The 18,329-nt window shown below is 40.7% G+C and overlaps 5 protein-coding genes across 5 annotated transcripts; 3 read left to right on the top strand and 2 right to left on the bottom strand.

Moving 5' to 3' along the window:
• Window positions 1–369: 369 nt before the first annotated feature.
• BDB00DRAFT_799721 (uncharacterized protein) lies at window positions 370–2,239 on the top strand. Its single transcript, XM_053121717.1, has 6 exons — window positions 370–451; window positions 576–716; window positions 788–943; window positions 1,106–1,184; window positions 1,292–1,398; window positions 1,466–2,239. The coding sequence occupies exons 2-6, from the start codon at window positions 594–596 to the stop codon at window positions 1,940–1,942; spliced, it is 942 nt and encodes a 313-aa protein (XP_052984557.1). The 5' UTR covers window positions 370–451; window positions 576–593; the 3' UTR covers window positions 1,943–2,239.
• A 3,396-nt stretch (window positions 2,240–5,635) lies between these two features.
• BDB00DRAFT_881219 (iron permease FTR1/Fip1/EfeU) lies at window positions 5,636–6,955 on the bottom strand (the record flags this gene model as incomplete). The annotated part of the gene is made up of 3 exons (XM_053128064.1): window positions 5,636–5,945; window positions 6,040–6,368; window positions 6,455–6,955. 3 exons carry the CDS (start codon window positions 6,953–6,955, stop codon window positions 5,636–5,638), a joined length of 1,140 nt encoding a protein of 379 aa, XP_052984556.1.
• Window positions 6,956–7,616: 661 nt separating this feature from the next.
• On the top strand, window positions 7,617–10,203 carry BDB00DRAFT_783929 (multicopper oxidase-domain-containing protein; the record flags this gene model as incomplete). Its single annotated transcript, XM_053120425.1, has 9 exons — window positions 7,617–7,780; window positions 7,924–8,067; window positions 8,159–8,240; window positions 8,346–8,439; window positions 8,552–8,781; window positions 8,881–9,040; window positions 9,121–9,486; window positions 9,584–9,756; window positions 9,856–10,203. The coding sequence occupies 9 exons, from the start codon at window positions 7,617–7,619 to the stop codon at window positions 10,201–10,203; spliced, it is 1,761 nt and encodes a 586-aa protein (XP_052984555.1).
• A 140-nt stretch (window positions 10,204–10,343) lies between these two features.
• On the bottom strand, window positions 10,344–13,542 carry BDB00DRAFT_442090 (WD40-repeat-containing domain protein). Its single transcript, XM_053117408.1, has 7 exons — window positions 13,346–13,542; window positions 12,971–13,259; window positions 12,332–12,892; window positions 12,172–12,212; window positions 12,011–12,092; window positions 11,491–11,903; window positions 10,344–11,421 (listed from the first exon to the last, which is right to left on the bottom strand). The coding sequence occupies exons 2-7, from the start codon at window positions 13,184–13,186 to the stop codon at window positions 10,485–10,487; spliced, it is 2,250 nt and encodes a 749-aa protein (XP_052984554.1). The 5' UTR covers window positions 13,187–13,259; window positions 13,346–13,542; the 3' UTR covers window positions 10,344–10,484.
• Window positions 13,543–15,353: 1,811 nt separating this feature from the next.
• BDB00DRAFT_755039 (uncharacterized protein) lies at window positions 15,354–17,443 on the top strand (the record flags this gene model as incomplete). Its single annotated transcript, XM_053118804.1, has 9 exons — window positions 15,354–15,615; window positions 15,684–15,757; window positions 15,834–15,969; window positions 16,108–16,322; window positions 16,454–16,616; window positions 16,688–16,794; window positions 16,893–17,011; window positions 17,092–17,170; window positions 17,258–17,443. The coding sequence occupies 9 exons, from the start codon at window positions 15,354–15,356 to the stop codon at window positions 17,441–17,443; spliced, it is 1,341 nt and encodes a 446-aa protein (XP_052984553.1).
• Between the last annotated feature and the right edge of the window lie 886 nt (window positions 17,444–18,329).

Here is an 18,329-nt window from a genome sequence, read left to right as displayed (position 1 = left end):
TCTTTTAAACGCTAATCCATAGATTGTCTGATCCTCGTAATTTAACGATTTTGCACACACAGTGAGATCGCCCCCATCTTTGAAATTACTTTCAGCTTTCAATTCAATACGGCAAAAGTAAGTTAAGTCTCTTATGTTTTTCTCTTTTGGAAAGTATATGCTTTACACGTGCAGTGAGATCCATGCTAAATTGATACGAGCTTTGGTTTTTAGGGGGATGCCACTATTATGCTCATGCATTAAACTTGGGGGTTGCTGCTCAGTTTTTCGAACTCCAATTCCCAGGAATAAGGTACCTTCTTCTTTTCCGGTTGTGCAGTGCATTGAAGTCCCGAATCATTGGTGCAAACTGCGGACACCTGCCTATAGACTAAAGTTCGACTGCGGGCGTTTTGACTGCAACAACTTTCACTCCCCACACAACAACTTTGTCAAATATAAAACGATACAGGCAAGTGCACCTCTCTTTCTCTTTTTGATTAAACAAGGATAATACTGGGCAGCATGCATTTATCTGACTTTCGATCTAACGTTGCATTGCGTGTGTGTGCCCGTTTTGACACGTATGCAAATAGAATAAGTAGCAAAGGCAAATGGCAAAAGGGAAAAAGAGTGAAGCGAAAAACCGGCAGCGAAAGCTGAAAAAGCACAAATTGCAAATCTACAATGAAATAAGAGGTGTGTTAAGAGAGAAAATGAAGACGGATTCGACCGAGGTTTGTATTTTTTTATTCTTCTTCATTGTCGAATTTTGCTTAATAGTGGGTTTAACTTGGGGTGTGAACAGAACATTTATGAGGTTGTCCTGCAAAGTGGAAGAGACACGCCCAGCAACGGCTTTCAACGAGGCTCGTACTCGGTGCTTTGGACGAAGGATGTGCTTCCGAGTTTTTCCAGACACTACAGTGGCCCATACACCGAGGGTGCCATCTTCCATCTACTGGTAAGTTTCATTGGACAAAGCTACGTTATGTTGCTGTGTGTTCGTGTGCGCGTGTGCGTGTTGATCATTCAGAATACATTGTGTTACAAACGCCAATCAACAGTCTTTGTATATCCGAACGACTGTCGGACGTAAATTAAATAAACGACCTACCTTGTATAGGCCGTTATCGATGCTCTTAAAGCGTGCCCGAAGGATAAGGCTCTTGTGCTTGCTCTCAGCGAAAAAACTCTTTTTAAATGTACGCATCAGAAAATCTATGACGAGGTGGAGGCTTCACAATACTTGTTAAAGAAAGAAGGGCCGGTTATAATGTTCTCCCCCTAAACAAATCCCATTATCTTGTAGTTGTCAATGGAGGTATAAAATTGACTGGCATTTTCGAAAAATACAAAGATATACTGAAGCCGTACATCGATACGATAGAAATGCAACTTAAAAGCAAGGAATTGCCGGTAAATATTTGATCTTTTACTTCGGTGGTTGAACGGATAATTAAATTTCTAGTTTATGCAAATGCAGGTTAGAGCACGTCTTTATACCAAAGAAGAAAATCGCAAAGACGTAAATGTTGCAGCCACAAAAATACGACAAGTGTTGCCGCTAGACAATACTGCACTACCGATTACCACTCCTTTGACATCAGCAGGTTTTCCGTCAGCAGTAGCAATATCACGACCATTACCGCTACCCTCTGATTATCCACCCACGACCAACATGGTTAATGGAGGAGGTATATCAGGCATATGGAATTTTCTAACAACACTAGTTACGACAGCTCAGGAATCTCGGGACAGCGATGCGGAAAGCGAAAGCTCAAAAGACGACGAAGAGGAAGAATATATGACTTCTAAACAACGACAGCAAGATGAGGAGGATATTGATCGCTGGATCTGTGAAAATGACGAAAGACCTTTAAAACGACGCAGAATGGTAGTGGATCAATCGGGGGCACAGCAGAAGGAGATATCAAACGAGAGCTTGGTCGGTCGGGTGTGAAAAGCTTTATTCCCGGTCTGTCATAAATCTGCTCATCATAAGTTGTCAATTGGAATCTGTAAATACGCCTCCCTTCCTCCCTCCCTCCCTCCCTCCCTCCCTCGCCACTGTATCGACATTATCTCTCCAAACAAGAAAAGAACTCATTCGAAATGCTTATTTGTTACAAAGCAGCACTATGCATTTGTCACTTCTCTGCTATCATACGTATTGTTAATACTGAGTTCGACGACTATAAGTTGTGCTGCAATGGCATGATGCTATTGTGAGTTGCAACAGCCCAAAACACATATCCATCTATGATACCTTCTCATAATGTATCGAAACTATGTGCCACTTTGGTAATAATATTATCTGTGTAGCAGATTGGGTGGCATGAAATAAGAAAATCTAGACTTAACAGATATTAAACGAAAATAATAATATCAACTACTGGTGGGGCGGACGGATCACGGGCTTCATTCTTTCACCTCAACCTTCCCGCCCCCACAACACACACAAGCCTATTACATACATAGCTCGGACGGAATGCTCAAGTTGTGTATAATTTAGTGCTATTTGCATATGTGATGATGATGGTGATGATGATGAAATATCTTCTTTGAGGGGGGAATATACAAATGATGCATTAGAGTTGATCGCATTTTTATCATTGATAATGATGATGCTTTCGATGTTGCTATTGTTGCTGTGCAATGGAGACTCAATTTATACTAGTGGATGGTCGTAACCGTGGTGATGGAGCTGCTTATGCACCACCTGCTCCTCTACGTCCGCCCTCATTCATCGAAACCGATCTCGCCTTGGGTGAAGCAACTGTAGCATAACTATTTTCGACAACAGTTGTAGGACGGTATTGTTTAATTGCGTTATCGACCACATGTTGATGGACTCGGATTTGTTGATGGTGTTGTGCGGTAGCAGCAGGAATGTTCAAAGTCACGATGTCACGGATGCTGCTGGGTTGATAAATGTAAGAGCTTACCCAGAGTTCATGAGGTGCTGGTTGTTGTTGCTGCTACTCTTGCGATACACATATAAAAGCAGGGACTACGATACAAGTAGTTGAACATAATTTTTTCTCAGTACAAGCCCAATCGTCCTTACTGTACATTGATGTTTGAACTTAAAGTATCATACATTTACGTTACATAAAGGATGTAAATTGTTCGTTCTCTATGATTTAGATTCCTTATAGAAAAAAATGACAAAAGACTACATGGACTGATACAGAGCGGTCCTAATCATCATTTGAATCCTCGAACTCAGATGGCGAACATGCAATAAGCTTTCCTATTCTGAAACGACTTGGTGAGGCATATGAGGAAGATGTTGTTGCTTAATACGTGAATACGAAGAGCTACCGAGTCTTGCTGAGGGCAATTCGGCGATGTCGCAAATGCGGAATCAACCTGTATTCTCACGGACGAGGAGACTCTTAACGACGTTGTAGCTGCTGTGGCAACCTTTTTTTGCCTATTATCTTACTTATGTATACTGCTTGAATATTTTAGCGTATTTGTATCTTTAAAAAGCAGTCTTCATAAACATTGGTATTTCTAATCCCTCAATGCTCCACATATATGTATTAGTTGGGATAGTAGTAGTAGAAGCAAAAGGTTTTCTGTGTATCTGTTCTATAAACTCTACATTGACGATAATGGCTAGCTTGGAAGACAAGATCCAGTAAAATGGGAGGTTCGTGTAATAAAGGTTGCCCTGACTTTCCAGGGTTAATACCTGTTATTTTTTGGTATGGAAAGCGCCGCCAGATTCGTGAAAGGTACTTGCTTGTTGCTCTTGGCGAGAACGGAGCATCGGTTTGGGAAATAAGGAAATAAAAGCCAACCGGGGGGACTATTCTGAACTGTAACAAACAGGAGGAGCCTTGTCTAATACTAAAATGTGTTAAATCGCCCAAACTGCGTAAAATGCATACCGAATAAGTACTGGTTCAGTACTTGTCATGGCGTGATTTGATAAAACGGTATTACGGGTAATCATTTGTTTCCGTATATTCTAGAATCTTTCTGTATGTTTGTGTATCACACCACAAAGATTCGCGGCTGTGTTGGCGACACTTATTATTACTATTCTGGGCGCGTTGCTAGTGTAAAGGATTCATTAGCATTTAGTGGCTACATTTTACACATATTCCATATACACGCATTTGATAGCTAGCTGCTGATAAATCCTTTTCTATTATGTTTTAATGTGAGCCAGAAGGATAGCATGACGTTCTCTTATCACCAGTACCGCTGCGCCTGAACTGTAGCTACGTTGTACTGCGGCTAAACTTTTCCTTTGCGCGTCAGCATCCTACTAATAGCCGATGTCTCATCATAGCAAAAACGGTCAAGGCAAAGATCTCCGCTACAATACTGCAGTTATTTTATGTGTCACCATTGTCATCATTAGCAGTCTCGTTTTTGCATCACAATGAAGATATTTCTAATTGTTGTATGCTTGGAAGCTGTCTAAGGCTTTTACTTAAGACGACAGCAATGCCCAGGTCTATCTTTCAGATATATCGAGTGCTACTATAGTATAGTGTTAGTTGACTAGTAGTAGCAGCAATAGTAGTAGATCAAGGACAAGATCACAATACGTCAAGGTGGCACAAGCTTCTCGAGAATAACGACAGATACCTGGTCCCGCACCTGGACCCCTGGAAGACCGTCATTTTCATTTTACGTGAAGTACATTGTATACCCGAGCACAAGATGACGGAGAAGGAAAGCGATGTCCTTTTCCTCTTTGATGTAGATCGAACAAAATACACCCTGGTTTTTTTTTTAAAATACGAGAAGAAAATGATGTTTTACTAAAAAGCTTCAATAAGTACGTACCCCTGCTTGTTCTTAATTGTTGAATAAAGGCTGATATGTAGGAGATGCGTGTATATATCGATGTTTAATTTAATCTCACGTGAAATCAAGAAGAGGGGTAAAATTCCAGTTGAACCACCAAAAGGTCATCTCCGTCCTAAATTAATTGACGATGGTTTGGCCTAAATCACTCGGCAAAGAATTAAAAACTTGCCCCATCTCACACTCCGACTTTGATCATTCTTTTCATCTGATAACGTGAGCATCGTGAATCCCATACAGTTTCTTTTCCTTGTAACCTTTTGGAAGAATGAATTCGCTAGGTCTATGCTATTTACAATATATGACTCACACTCCGCTTGTACAAAGCATTGTCGGATCTTCAGATCTCCTCGCTCCGGCTGATCGCCACTCTGGGTGTAACGTTGGGGGAAATGACTTTCGGATTGACACGGAGCAGCCTTTTATTTTCCACCCCATATCTTATGCTACACAAAACAAATTGACCTTTTAAGGCGAATTTGCTCAATTTAGTTCTCAGTATACAACAGACTACTTATGAAGCAGTTTTTGCGTTAGAATAAGTGTAGATTTGTTTTATTACTTAGCACAATACAACTACCATTCCATCGTAATATATGACAAAAGAAGAGCAATAGAATTTAGTACTATTTGAAATAATGCAATAGAGTGAAGCGAGAGGGAATGATAGACGAATATATAACAACGGAAAAAAATAGCGGTGGTAACGAGTGGGGAGGGATAACAACGATAGAGGGACAGGTGCATTTAAAAGAAAGTAAATAATTACAAAAACGTTTTTATGTATATATGCGATTGGATCATTTCTTGTCATGATTTACATCTAAGCCTTGATAGAAGCGGGGCGAACTTTCTCATCGCCAGCTGATCCAGTAGCGATGCGTTCTTCATCTTCTACTACTTCTTTGCCGACGATTTGACCATCATCATTGATGAAATTTTTAGCATTTTCAAGAGCAATATCACCTGCATCTTCGAATTCTCCACGCTCGGCCTTGGCGATAGCGTCACGGCGTTCCTTGATGAACATGTAGACCAAAGCAGCAGCGACTAGAAGCCAATACAAGCAGTAACTAATGATCGAACCAATGGTAGCAGTGCTGTTCCAGCCAAGGATAGCGTTAAAGATTTGCCTAACATGCAGTTATGTCAAAAAATAGATCCAGTGATTTAGTAAAACATCGCTGCATAATGCTGATCCATTTTTATAGTAAAAAGAGTGCGTACCAGCCACCGTTGGTGTCAACGTTAAGTTCTGGGTCACCCCAAGAGACGTGCCAAACAGCGGTGGTCACCTTGTAAGCAATAACGGCGCCACCTTCTTCAGCAGATTCACCACCAATTACTTGATTCCATGAGTATTGCTCAAAGTAACCAACTGCCTTGGACATCAAACCGGCAGCAACAAGGTACAAGATAATGGTTGAGGCAATGAAGAAGTAGCGCAAGTGCAACATCGAACCACCACGGTAAATGATAAAACCGACTAAGCAGCCGCAAATAAAGCCCATGATGGCAGCGATAGGAATCGATTTAGCTGTAACATTGAGCGAGACCTGCAAAACGAAGCCAAAAGTGAGTTATTTGTGTTCTCTAAATATCATGAATGACTTTGAACCACTTAAGAAAATGAGAAACTTACACCGCCGATAAAGACAACTGCTTCAAGGCCTTCGCGAAGCACAGTGATAAATGGTAACAAGAAGAAGGAGTAGCGTTGCAGACGAATCTTCCAGGTGACCTTCTTTCCAGTAACAGCACCAGCTTCCATGGCTTTGGCGAGCTTGAATTTCCACTTTTCTTGCATGCGCTCCGTCTTGAGCATAGCGAGACCCATAGCAGTAATCATAATAGTAGCGATTAGGGAGAATACACCTTCCCAGATGTCTTCAGAGTTGCCCCAGATATCGTTCAGCACAGTGTACCAGACAGCAATAAAAGCAGCACCAATGCAAAGACAGATAAACAGACCGAGGGCACTACCGATCCATACTTGATTTCGCAGCCTCTTGTAAACGGGTGTCCCTTTGTCAAAGACTTTTGTCAAAAATGACAACAGGACAGAAACAATAATGGCTGCTTCTGTTGTTTCGCGAAAAACGATGAAAAAAACTGGCACATCAAAATAGTCGGAATTTCCCATGGCAGCGGTTCGAATGTGAGCTCTTGTCAAACAGACGGGAGGGAGTATGTAGTGATTGCTTTTCCGAGGGGGAAGACAAGAGATAGAGAAGGGAAGAAAGGAAGATTGAAGATCAGAAGAAAAATAAAATAAAAAGACAAGAAAAAGGTGTCGGTGGCGAAAACACACTTCGAAAAAAATCCTGCAAAGTATCGTAGAGCGCGTAACAATAGAGCAAGAGATCAGCGGGTTCCATTACCCATGCACTCGACTTTATCAGATCGAACAGAACAGTAAAGACAACAAATGCATAGAACCTCAGCACCCGTTTGCTATGGTGATGATCATATACTCCGGTAACCATGGTAAACGGGAAAGCCCTTTCGATTTTTTTTCTTGAGGTAACACAGGTACAAGTCAGATTGTTACCAAGGCTCGATTTTAGTTTATCAGATGCAAGGTTGCTTGTGTTCCACAGATCATAGGTCGCACACACCTGCTTCCGCAGGATCTGATAATAAACACCCTTTTAAAGAAAAATTTCTTACTTTAAGCTAAAAAGTTGGGTGGGTTAATCTTTGCCCGACTGAGATAAAAAGCAACCCGTCAAGAACTGTCTTTTTATTTTTCTTCGTATCGATTGTCACATTTTGCATCTCAGGTTTCTCTTCGACTTGATACTATGCGATCTTTCCTATCTACTGCTGTGCCTTTGGTACTTGCTGCTTTTTCTGCAACTGTAGCTAACGCAGCTATCGTTGAGCACTGGTGGAACATCACTTATACCACTGCCAATCCTGATGGCCTCAAGGAGCGTCGCGTCATTGGTGTCAATGGTACCTGGCCGTAAGTATATATTTATTTGTCTAATAGAGGAAGGAATGGAATGCAATCTGCTGTTTTTATCAATGAGCTCCATGTTCGACATGATAGTAACAACAATTCTAATAACGTGCTTCTCTTTTATTGCCAACTAAAAAAATCATTAGACCACCGGTCGTTGAGGTCACTATCAATGATACTTTGCGGATCCACACACACAACGGCTTGGATGAACCTACTGCTCTCCATGCTCACGGCATGTTTCAAAATGGCACCGGCTGGATGGACGGTCCTTCTATGGTTACTCAATGGTAAAGATCATTATTAACACGATGGGAATTTTTTTTTGTAAGCTTATAATAATCAACCGCTGATTTCGTTATCATATTGTATGTGTTATAGTCCAATTCCTGCAGGAGGGGATCTCACTTACGAATTTAACATTACCCAAACCGGCTCTTACTGGATCCACGGTCATTACATGGTAACAACGAAAAAAATTACTAGACAAATCAGAAGCGTAGCATCTTCTGTATGCATCAAATAGCAAAAAGACTAACAACTTTTCGATATTATATTGTACATAAAGGGTCAATACATGGATGGTCTCCGAACTCCATTTATTTTGCATAACAGCCCTGAAGCCTACGATTATGATGAAGATATCGTGGTCCCATTATATGGTAAGAAAGCTGCAGACCACATATTGTTATCCATATTCACTTTGATCGTTTGAGATTTCTTATTGCAACTTACACACATGTGATTCATTCTGTATACTTTTCTGCCATATAGATTGGTACCATGATCAAAGTGCAGATAATCTTGATGTCTTTTTGAACCAGTATAATCCTACTGGCGCAGAACCTGTGCCCCAATCGGGTGTGATTATGGACAGTGCTGATGCAAGCTTTAACTTTGTTCCTGGAAAAACCTATCGTCTTCGTCTCATCAATATGTCTGGCTTCTCCATGTTCTACGTTAGTATTGATGGCCACGATCTTGATGTCATTGAAATTGATGGGGTAAGTATATATTAATATTTAATAACTTAAATTGCTCTTACATACACTTTTTAAAATACTTATTGAAACTTGTGTCATTTGACTATTCCTTCCGTCTAGGTGGACACTGTACGAAAAACACAAAAGAGTGTCTATGTCACTGCTGCCCAACGTGTCTCCGTTCTCGTCACTGCAAAGAACTCGACCGATACCAATTACTATTTCCGTGCTGATATGGATACCGATATGTTTGACGTCCTCCCAGAAGATCTTGAATACAGTAAGTACAGCAGAACTTCACTCGTCGATCATAGAAAAACAGGAATTCTCACGCATTTGGTTACTTTTTTTTGTGCTAAGACATTGCCGCCCCTGTATACTACGACCAAAGCCATAGCAACTTTTCTTCAAGCGATGATCTTGGCATGGCCTCTGAGTTTGATGATCTTCTAATGAACACCCTTGTCCCTGCCGCTGCTGTCGAACCCGATCACCAGGTGAACCTTACCATTGATTTCCAAGTCACCACCGACGGTATCAACCGCGGTATGTTCAACGAGGTCCCGTACTTGGCTCCAAAGACTCCTTCGCTGAACACCATGCTATTCCAGGGTAACCATTCTCTCGAGAAAAGCGTTTATGGCCCTCAGTCACAGGCAATTATTTTAAACCACTTGGATATGGTTGAAATTGTCCTTAATAACCTAGATGCAGGTGCTCATCCTTGTAAGTACATATATCATTGTCTTTTGTATGACAAAAATAAGTGATCTATTATTTTGATTTACTTAATTATTATTGGTACCATTTTTCTACTATATAGTCCATTTGCATGGTCACGTTTTCCAACTTGTTGCACGTGGCGACGGTGTATTTGATGGTGATCGCTCCAAGGTCGATTGGGTTTTGGATAACCCCCTTCAACGTGATACAGTTCAAGTTCCTGCAGAGAGCTATACAATCATCCGTTTCCGTGCCGACAACCCTGGCGCTTGGGTAAGAAATACCGTGTTTTCTCTTTTTAGGATAGCTATTACATAAGCTCTTTGAAAAAAAAGTTTATTTATCGGATGTTCTCTTTTTCTTTATATACAGTTTTTCCACTGTCACATTGAATGGCATTTGGAGTCTGGTTTGGCTGCCGTCATGATTGAAGCACCCGATGTAGCCCAGCAACGATTGACCCTTCCACAGGCATTCCAAGATATGTGTGAAGCTGGCGGTTACTCTACCACTGGAAACGGCGCTGGCAAGGACGGCTTGGATCTTTCCGGTGCTCCTAATGGTATCTACCTTATTTATGATGGGTTTACTGCCAAAGGCAAGGGTGCTATGGCAGCATGTATTATTGCTGCTCTTATTGGTATCGGCACCATTATTTGGTACGCCATAGCCGACCCAGAAAAGAAGGCTCGTGAAATCCGAGAAGCCAAGGGCCAATAAGTTTAAATCTTTTATGTTTTATCTATCCATATTTACCTCTTCCTTTCATAAATATTCCTTCCCTTTGCATGCTATTTCTTTATTTTTTTAAGTATTCTTTTAAAAAAAAGTTCCTCACATTCACAACAACAATCCCCCCACTCACATAATATGTATTTTTTTTACTTGTATCATTATAAATTTTCTCTCTTCTCGCACAAATATATATTTTTTGTATAATATTACACTCTTAACTTGAAAAAAAAAATAAAGGAAAAAGGCTACTACAGTATCATGTTTTGCTATTTTTTATTGAATCTAGGTGCAATGGAAAGCCGAGAACGTTGATCTGTGTTATTGCTGCTACTGCAGTTAAAGGCAGATCCTGTTCTAATACCGCCAAAGGTAGAAAATGAAGATACCCGTTTGCTATTGCCGTTGCTGTTGCTCTTATCAATCTGACTATTGGTTGCTTCGCTCGAGTCATATATGCCTGAATCGATACGCCAAACCTTGATGTACCCCTTTTCATCAGTTGTCACAATAATCTGTCCTTCTGAGTATGTATGCTCTAGCCTGGCTTCTATCTCTTGCTTGTCGCATTCTTCAAGCGGTAACATTGAACGAGAGATCCGTAGGAAACTGGAAGCATTGACACGGCTTTGTTGTGGATTGCTACTACTGTCATTGTTGTTGTAGGTGTAGGCGTCTGACACAGCATCGCTACCATCGTAGCCGTTGTCATCACGAACGATGCTGTTGTCGTTCTCTTTATAGTTGCGATGGATATAAGGAACATGTGTATGGTTGTAGATGATATCTTCACCAGATGCTGCGAGTTGCTGTCGTGTTTTTGTGGGCGCAAAAATGGCACACGCCACTATGCCATGGTGTGCTGTGAAATAGCAGTTGGTGCTACCGATACGTGGTCCTAATCCTCCCCCACTGTGTGAATTGCGGTGAAACCATGTTGAAAAGCTTCGATTACGACTACTGCTTTTTGCTCGACTGGCAATGTTGTTTCTGCTGTTATCGTGTACTGGATCGATGATACTAATATTTTTATGATTATTTCTTGTTGCTGTTGATGAAGGGTCCGGGAATTGTGTTATGAGATGGCTCAACGACGCTTCTGATTGTGAGCTGCGATCGTTCAGGTATGGGGAACTGTATGGATTGGTGGACCAGATGTGGACTGTGTTTTTATCCGAGCCGCATATAATAAGCTGACCATCATCGCTATTAAAACAGAGATTGAGTTTGATGAGTATGGTCTATGGTAATAACTCAATTCATTCAATACCTTACCTTAATGAGGCTTTAATTTGGGTCGATTCGTTTTCAGCACCTTTATATTGGTGGATCAAACTGTGATCACGGACACTATACAGCCGCACGAGCGAATCATTGCTGGTCACCAGGATCTTATCATTGTCACTTGGCAAGCCTGGCACTGCTTGGATCCCAGTGATCTTATGCCCTCGTCTGGCATTAGGTTTTTTGACCGAAAATTGGGAAACCTGCTTCATGTCATCCGTGTTATAAAGAAACACCTGACCGTCATAGGAGCCCGCACAAACCATATCGCCATTTGCAGTAAAGCTTGCTGCTGTAAGAATATTGTTGTCTGCAGGGTTGTTCCACCGTAATACAGATTTCCCGGGAATACTCCATAGGCGCACTTTGCCGTCGGCAGACGTAGATAGAAATATTCTGTCGTCCTAAAAAATAAAGTAAACAGTTATGAAAACCATCTTTTCCCACCCATCATAATGTCCTTAAAGTGTCCGCTGAGCACTTCATTTCGCTTGTTTATATATTTACGTACAAATGGATGGAATGCGATACTGGTAACAAAATCTACATGCTTGAACACACAAAGACAATGCTGTACAGATATATGCCATAGCCTATTTACATATTTTGATCTCTTTTTAACTTTTAAAGTTTAAAATATTCACACAAAAAGAATCACAATAATTCACTTACATTACGGTGTTATCCATCGAGCTTGAAATCAAAAAATGTTTCTATTGATAAAATTATCGCAGAGATTGATACATTTTGGTGCACTTGGTTAGCGCAAAAGAAAAAACTACTTTAAAATCTCGCAATGAATAATACTCTCTCCCTAGTTTTTTGTCATTACCTTCGACCAGCATATATCAAGTATATCTGCCGTATGGCCGTCAAATGCGCGTATAGGCTCATCCTCAAAGACCTTAATCGTTTGTTGACTTAAATTGCCATTCTCTTCGTCTTCTAGGTCATTCTGCCGTGGCTGCTGGGATACCGAGCAACGGTGCTGCCCTTCTGGTGCATGGACGTTGTCTGTGTAGCGATCTTCCCGGGTTTTCCAGACTAGGATGACGCATTTTTGTCCTCCCGCTGCCATGTAGCGACCGTCTTGACTAAACTTCATTGCCCAAACGGCTCCAGGAGGATCGTCGACTTCGTTCTTGTCGTTGTCGTTGTCAGCAATGTTGCTCTTGTTCTTGTCCGTGGGAGCAGCAATAATTCCGCTAGCCTTGAGAGCATTTGATGCTGAAAATGAACGAGATAGTAGGTCCCTAGGTCTCATTCGCATACGTTCATAACGGTGGTAGTATTCGTCTTTGCTTTGATATTTTTGTCCCCCTCTTTTTACGCTCAAAGTTTGTGCTTCTAGTATCCGTCCAGAATCTCTGTTATGTCGCAATCCGGATTTTATCTTGAAGTGATCACAAAGAAGTTAAAAATCGTTCCTATAAGCTACTAGTAAATGTTTACTTAGTGCTCATATACATACTTTGACATAACGACCGCCGTGTGGAGGTGTGGTGTTTGTCGATAAACCCGAAGTGCTCATATGTCCGAAAAGTAATGAGTAATATGAATCACCACTGCGACGACACTGGTCGTCTGAGCACGAGGATGACGGTGACGTGTTATCAGTTGCATTTTCTTCATTGGCATTGCTTTTCCGCCCACGGCGCTTGTTGCTGCCAATTCCCAAGCGGCTCATACGTGTAAGGAATCCTCCTTTGATTGCTTTTCTAGAATAAAAATATTGTAATTTTTAAGCACTCACTTACATTCTTAATGAAAATGATAGGTTATTTAACGCGTCATCACGAATAATTATTTAAATGTGCCGATATAGAATCCATTGCTATAAGTGTACATTTTACTCTTTTTATTGCCTACACCAAATTGCTGATTCGAGTCGTCATAAACGCCATTGTTGCTGCTACGAGCCGTGACCGGACTCTGTTGCTCGTTGTTAATACTGGGCTCCTTGTAAATGTACATAGCAGGCTGAACAGGCTCTGGCCGTCGATAGTTCACCAATGTCTTGTTTTCTGCCACAGCTGTGCGTTTGAGAATAACGCTCGATACCGGATCAATCGCGCGACTACTGTTACTAGAACCATGCGACGATCTGGTGCTAGAACCGCGCGATTTGCCTGACGATACTGAGTGGGTCCTTTTACAACTGCTGGTTGTGTCTACCATTAATAAAGATTCACGACTATCTACAAAATTGTACTTTTTGTTAAGAGCGGCTGAAAAGGAATAGTAATAATAAAATCGTTTTCCTTGACCATATTGTAATATAGTAGGAAGAAGTGGGAAGGTAAGGGGTGTAGTAGAAGTAGGTTTCCTTTACCATTGTTCTGATCCTTTTGTAGATTGTCAACACTGGACGATGTGGGAGATCGCCTTGACGATGGGGAGTTATGGAGCGACAAGGCTTCTGGAGCATCGTAGAAATTATCGTCAGAGCTAAATTGGCTCATAAATGTGAGAAGGTAAAAAAGTAAAAAAGAGAGAAAGAGGAGAAGAGAGAGGGGAGAGTGTAGTATTCATCATGCAGGAAGCAGCTGCCAACAGCGGTTTAGAAGTCTTGAAATATGTAGTACATTATGCTGTGGCGAGCAGTTGGCGAACTGACTTAAAACTGCAGATTTGTGTCACTATCAGTCCTATACTAAGTTTCTCTCTTGTCTTCGCCAAAACTGAGACTTTTGGAAGACAATAATAGAATGACCAATAAGTCTCCTGGTACAAATTAAACATCTAATACGACACTATCTGATCTTGCTGAATTGCTCACTGCTTTCTCTTTCCCAGTCTATATAAACTACGACGTTGTACAAAGCTTGCGATCGCGATGTGAAGAAGCAAACGATTGGTCCTTACTTGTTAATCGATTATTTTTGGCCTTTGGGAACATTCACTTTCTTGCCCGTAGTTTTCTTGAGGTAATAAAGTATGCAATAGCCAGTTTGGTTTGCGCTCGTTCTCTCTCCCTCTTTGCTTACTTACTTTTGACCCACTTTTGTTGTTGTTAAAAATCAACCAATTTATTTAGAAGAAACCAATCGGTCTCTCATGTCCGGTTGAAAAGCAGCAAGTTCGTAAAACGTTCGATATTATTAAGACTCAAGTACGATATCTCAATAATATTTTAAAAAATCGTTGTCAACGCAAAACAGCTAATTGTAAAAAACAACAACCAAAATCAGCTTCCTAAAGAAGTACCTGCTCAGTTGGCAGGGATCGCTCAAGAAGCACTGCGATACAGCGTCCGCAATAGCGAAGAAATCACACCGGAGCTTCTGAGTTCCATAGTGATCCTATTTCAGGTACAAAGGAAGATATGTCAGAGCACACATGATACCTCCTTTGAAGTGGATACTTATTCTCGTTGATGCATGTATGTGCAACAGTGTCCACAATTTATAGATGCACTGTGGCAAGATACTTTACTTCCTGATTTATGTGAAGTGATTGCTTCCATGTCACAAACCATCCAAGACTTACTTATAAAATACCTTATTGAACCCATACCCGACTCAGAGCAAACATCCGAGTCTTTGTTTGCATCATTGCTCGAAACATTTCATCAGCTTATACGGATCCGACTAGTGGGTCGCTCACCCAAGGTTAAAAAAGTATCACCATATCAAGACTCGCTTGTCATTAACGCAACCAAATGTATTGCCATATTATGTAAGTGGTGACATGGATATGTATATGCGGTGCGGTCAAGAATGTGTTTGCATAGTAGTAGTTGTAGTTGATACGGGTTTTACGTGGATTAAATGGAGAATAAAACTTGTGCATAGACCGGTTGAACGAGCAATGGAAATTTGTATCGTATACCGTATTCTATAATGATGCGATCAATGATAACTTGGAGATTAAAATCGACATTCCGAATTATAAGGAACGCAAAGGGTAAGCACGGTTGTGTACTGTATGTAGCGAAAATCGGTGGGCAGCTGAAGGAAGCTAATAGATGTTGGTTCACCCTTCTACAAAGGTTTTCATTTTGCGATTACCCATTCGTCCTAAATCCAACCGCGAAAGCCGATATTCTCAAGGTAGAAAGCGTGTTTCAGATGCGACACGAATTACAGGACGCATTTTTCCGTGCATTGTTTGAAGGTATGTTTTTCTCTTGTTTTTCCACTTGTTTATTAATGTAACCAATATGCTGAATATATTGTGACAAGATACAGGCGTCAATAGTCCATACCTCGTCCTTGGGATTCGACGAGATCATATCGTATCGGACACTTTACATCAGGTAAAGCATACATAATTCGTACCATCGCTTATTCTATTATGACTTTACATAGCTCTAATCAGCCCAAATTATCTAGCTTGAACAAAAAACTATACATGATTTAAAAAAGCAGTTAAGAGTCCAGTTTGTTGGAGAAGAAGGAGTGGATGAAGGTGGTGTCCAAAAGGAATTTTTTCAACTGGTTATTCGTGAATTATTTGATCCCAAATATGGTAAGTGGAGAAATCTAAGCGCCAGCTCCTTTGGATGAGAGAGGAATCAAAGAGAAACGAGTTCTTGTATGTGCGTTTTAAGGAACAAGAAATATGCTGCTGACACGATAGGATGGTGGTGGGTATAATGGAAAATAGGAATGTTCATCATGAACGAAGAATCGCGACTTTACTGGTTTGCTCCCAACCCAGCTCAAGATCGAGATACCACGTCAGAATTTAAACTAGCAGGACTATTGCTTGGTCTAGCAGTATATAATAGCGTGATACTGGATCTTCATCTACCACTGGCACTGTACAAAAAGTTGATGGGTATTGAAGTTGGATTGCCCGAACTGAAACAGCTGGATCCGGTAAGAATATTTGATGATAGGAAAACTATAAAAAGAAAACGAGAGTATGGAGTATGTTCGATCTGCGCGTGTGTGGTCGCAAATGTGGGTTGATCCATAATGTTTGTTAACAATTGTTGTTTCTACTACAGAGTCTTGGACGAGGTCTTGAGCGGTTATTGGCGTTTCAAGGGGATGTGCAGTCTGATTTTGATAGATCATTCCAGGTGGATCTGGAATCATTTGGTCAAGTTTATACATCAGATCTAAAGCCTATGGGATCCAACATACACTTGACGAACGAAAATCGACATGGTACGAGTCATATTGAAAATCCTATCTCTGATATTTCTAACTTGTTTGGGATTCACTTTCCACCCTATTAGAATTTGTCGACCTTTATGCAAAATTTGTCCTGAGCCAGTCAATACAAAAGGAATTTCAAGCATTTCTTGAAGGGTTTGAGCTTCTATGTCAAGACAATGCTATCAATGTAAGCTCGTTTCTTAATGTTTTTCTCAAAGAGATCTACGGCTTAATAAGTGTTGAGCTCCAGTACACTAAATCTGCCCTCTCCTGCAACAATGATAGATATTCAGGCCGGAAGAAATTGAACAGCTTATTTGTGGCAGCTCGGATCTTGATTTCGAGGCATTAGAAAGATCAACTGTCTACGACGGTGGCTGGACTAAGGACTCGCCTATTATTCGGTAAGGGGCTACTTCGTTCATGATTGATATAACGACCTCCTTTTCAATGCTGAACAAAAAAATGCCCTCCAATCGTATAGGCATTTTTGGGAAATTGTGCACGAGTTCTCTTACGAAGAAAAAAAGAAACTGCTTTTCTTTGCTACGGGCTCGGATCGGGTGAGTATACGAGTTAAAGAGACCCTTCTATTAAATTGGCGAAGGTTGCATAGACGTCCTTTTTTTTAACACGCATGTATGATCTAGGCCCCAATAGGTGGATTGAGCAAACTTCAGTTTGTTATTGCGAAAAACGGCGCTGATTCGGATAGACTTCCTACCTCGCACACGTGTTATAACGTGCTTCTCCTGTGTGAATACAATAGCAAAGAAAAGTTACGGGAAAGGTTGTTAACAAGCATTAGCAATGCGGAAGGGTTTGGAATGATATAGAAAGACTACTATTTTACAAGTCCTCCTCAACTATACACCATACAGAGTAGGAATTGCACAGCACAGGCACACACACAGCAGCACCCTCATACATACACCCACATATATATATATATTACTCTATTCATCCTTCTCTCTTCCATCCAAATCCTTACTTTTCTTCCTCTCGCTTATCCACGTTCCACTACAACTTCAAATTCCGCTTTTGTAACCAATTGCACAAGTACACAAAGTTGTTGTCCAAGTAGTAACGATAGTAATAGTACTGCATTTATACAATTCTTTCAAAGAAAGTACAAGTATATATTGGCTCACTGCCATCCTTACGTAAGGGATCAATAATACATAGAAAAAACGCCGTTTCCATTGCTAATTTTCTCACAACCTCAAAGTACAAAGGGAAGAATGATTACTCAATACTACTACAAGTAGACTATCGTATAATCAAGCTACAGTTCCTTTATTCGGACTATGCACTGAAAGGTTTGTGTATTTTTTAATTAATATTTTGTTATAAAGGGTAAGCTGCAACAGGACAGTATTATTGCACAACGACAAAATCAACGGAGCATTAAAGCACTAATGAAATAATATAGATGTGCATGATTTACTGCTATATTCATCATCCACATAGACAAATTCAGGATACCTGCGTACATGGGAGTTGCTAGAGCACGTTTGTTTGCGAAATTAAATAGTGATCACCATAGAAGAAAATAGATAACGTCATATAGGTTGCCGGAATGCGAATGACACGCGCTTCAGAGCAGTCTTGGATTTCCTTAAAGTGGAGAAGCTTTGCAAAAACCCGGTAAGGTTTCATAAATATATATCCTTCGTACAATAACAACAGCCAGTAGCGGCTAAATAATACCCATAACTCATC

This window comes from Zychaea mexicana (assembly GCF_025766255.1).
Source record: "Zychaea mexicana strain RSA 1403 chromosome Unknown BDB00scaffold_5, whole genome shotgun sequence".
Taxonomy (NCBI): domain Eukaryota; kingdom Fungi; phylum Mucoromycota; class Mucoromycetes; order Mucorales; family Lichtheimiaceae; genus Zychaea; species Zychaea mexicana.
This window is presented reverse-complemented; position numbering and strand designations above follow the sequence as displayed.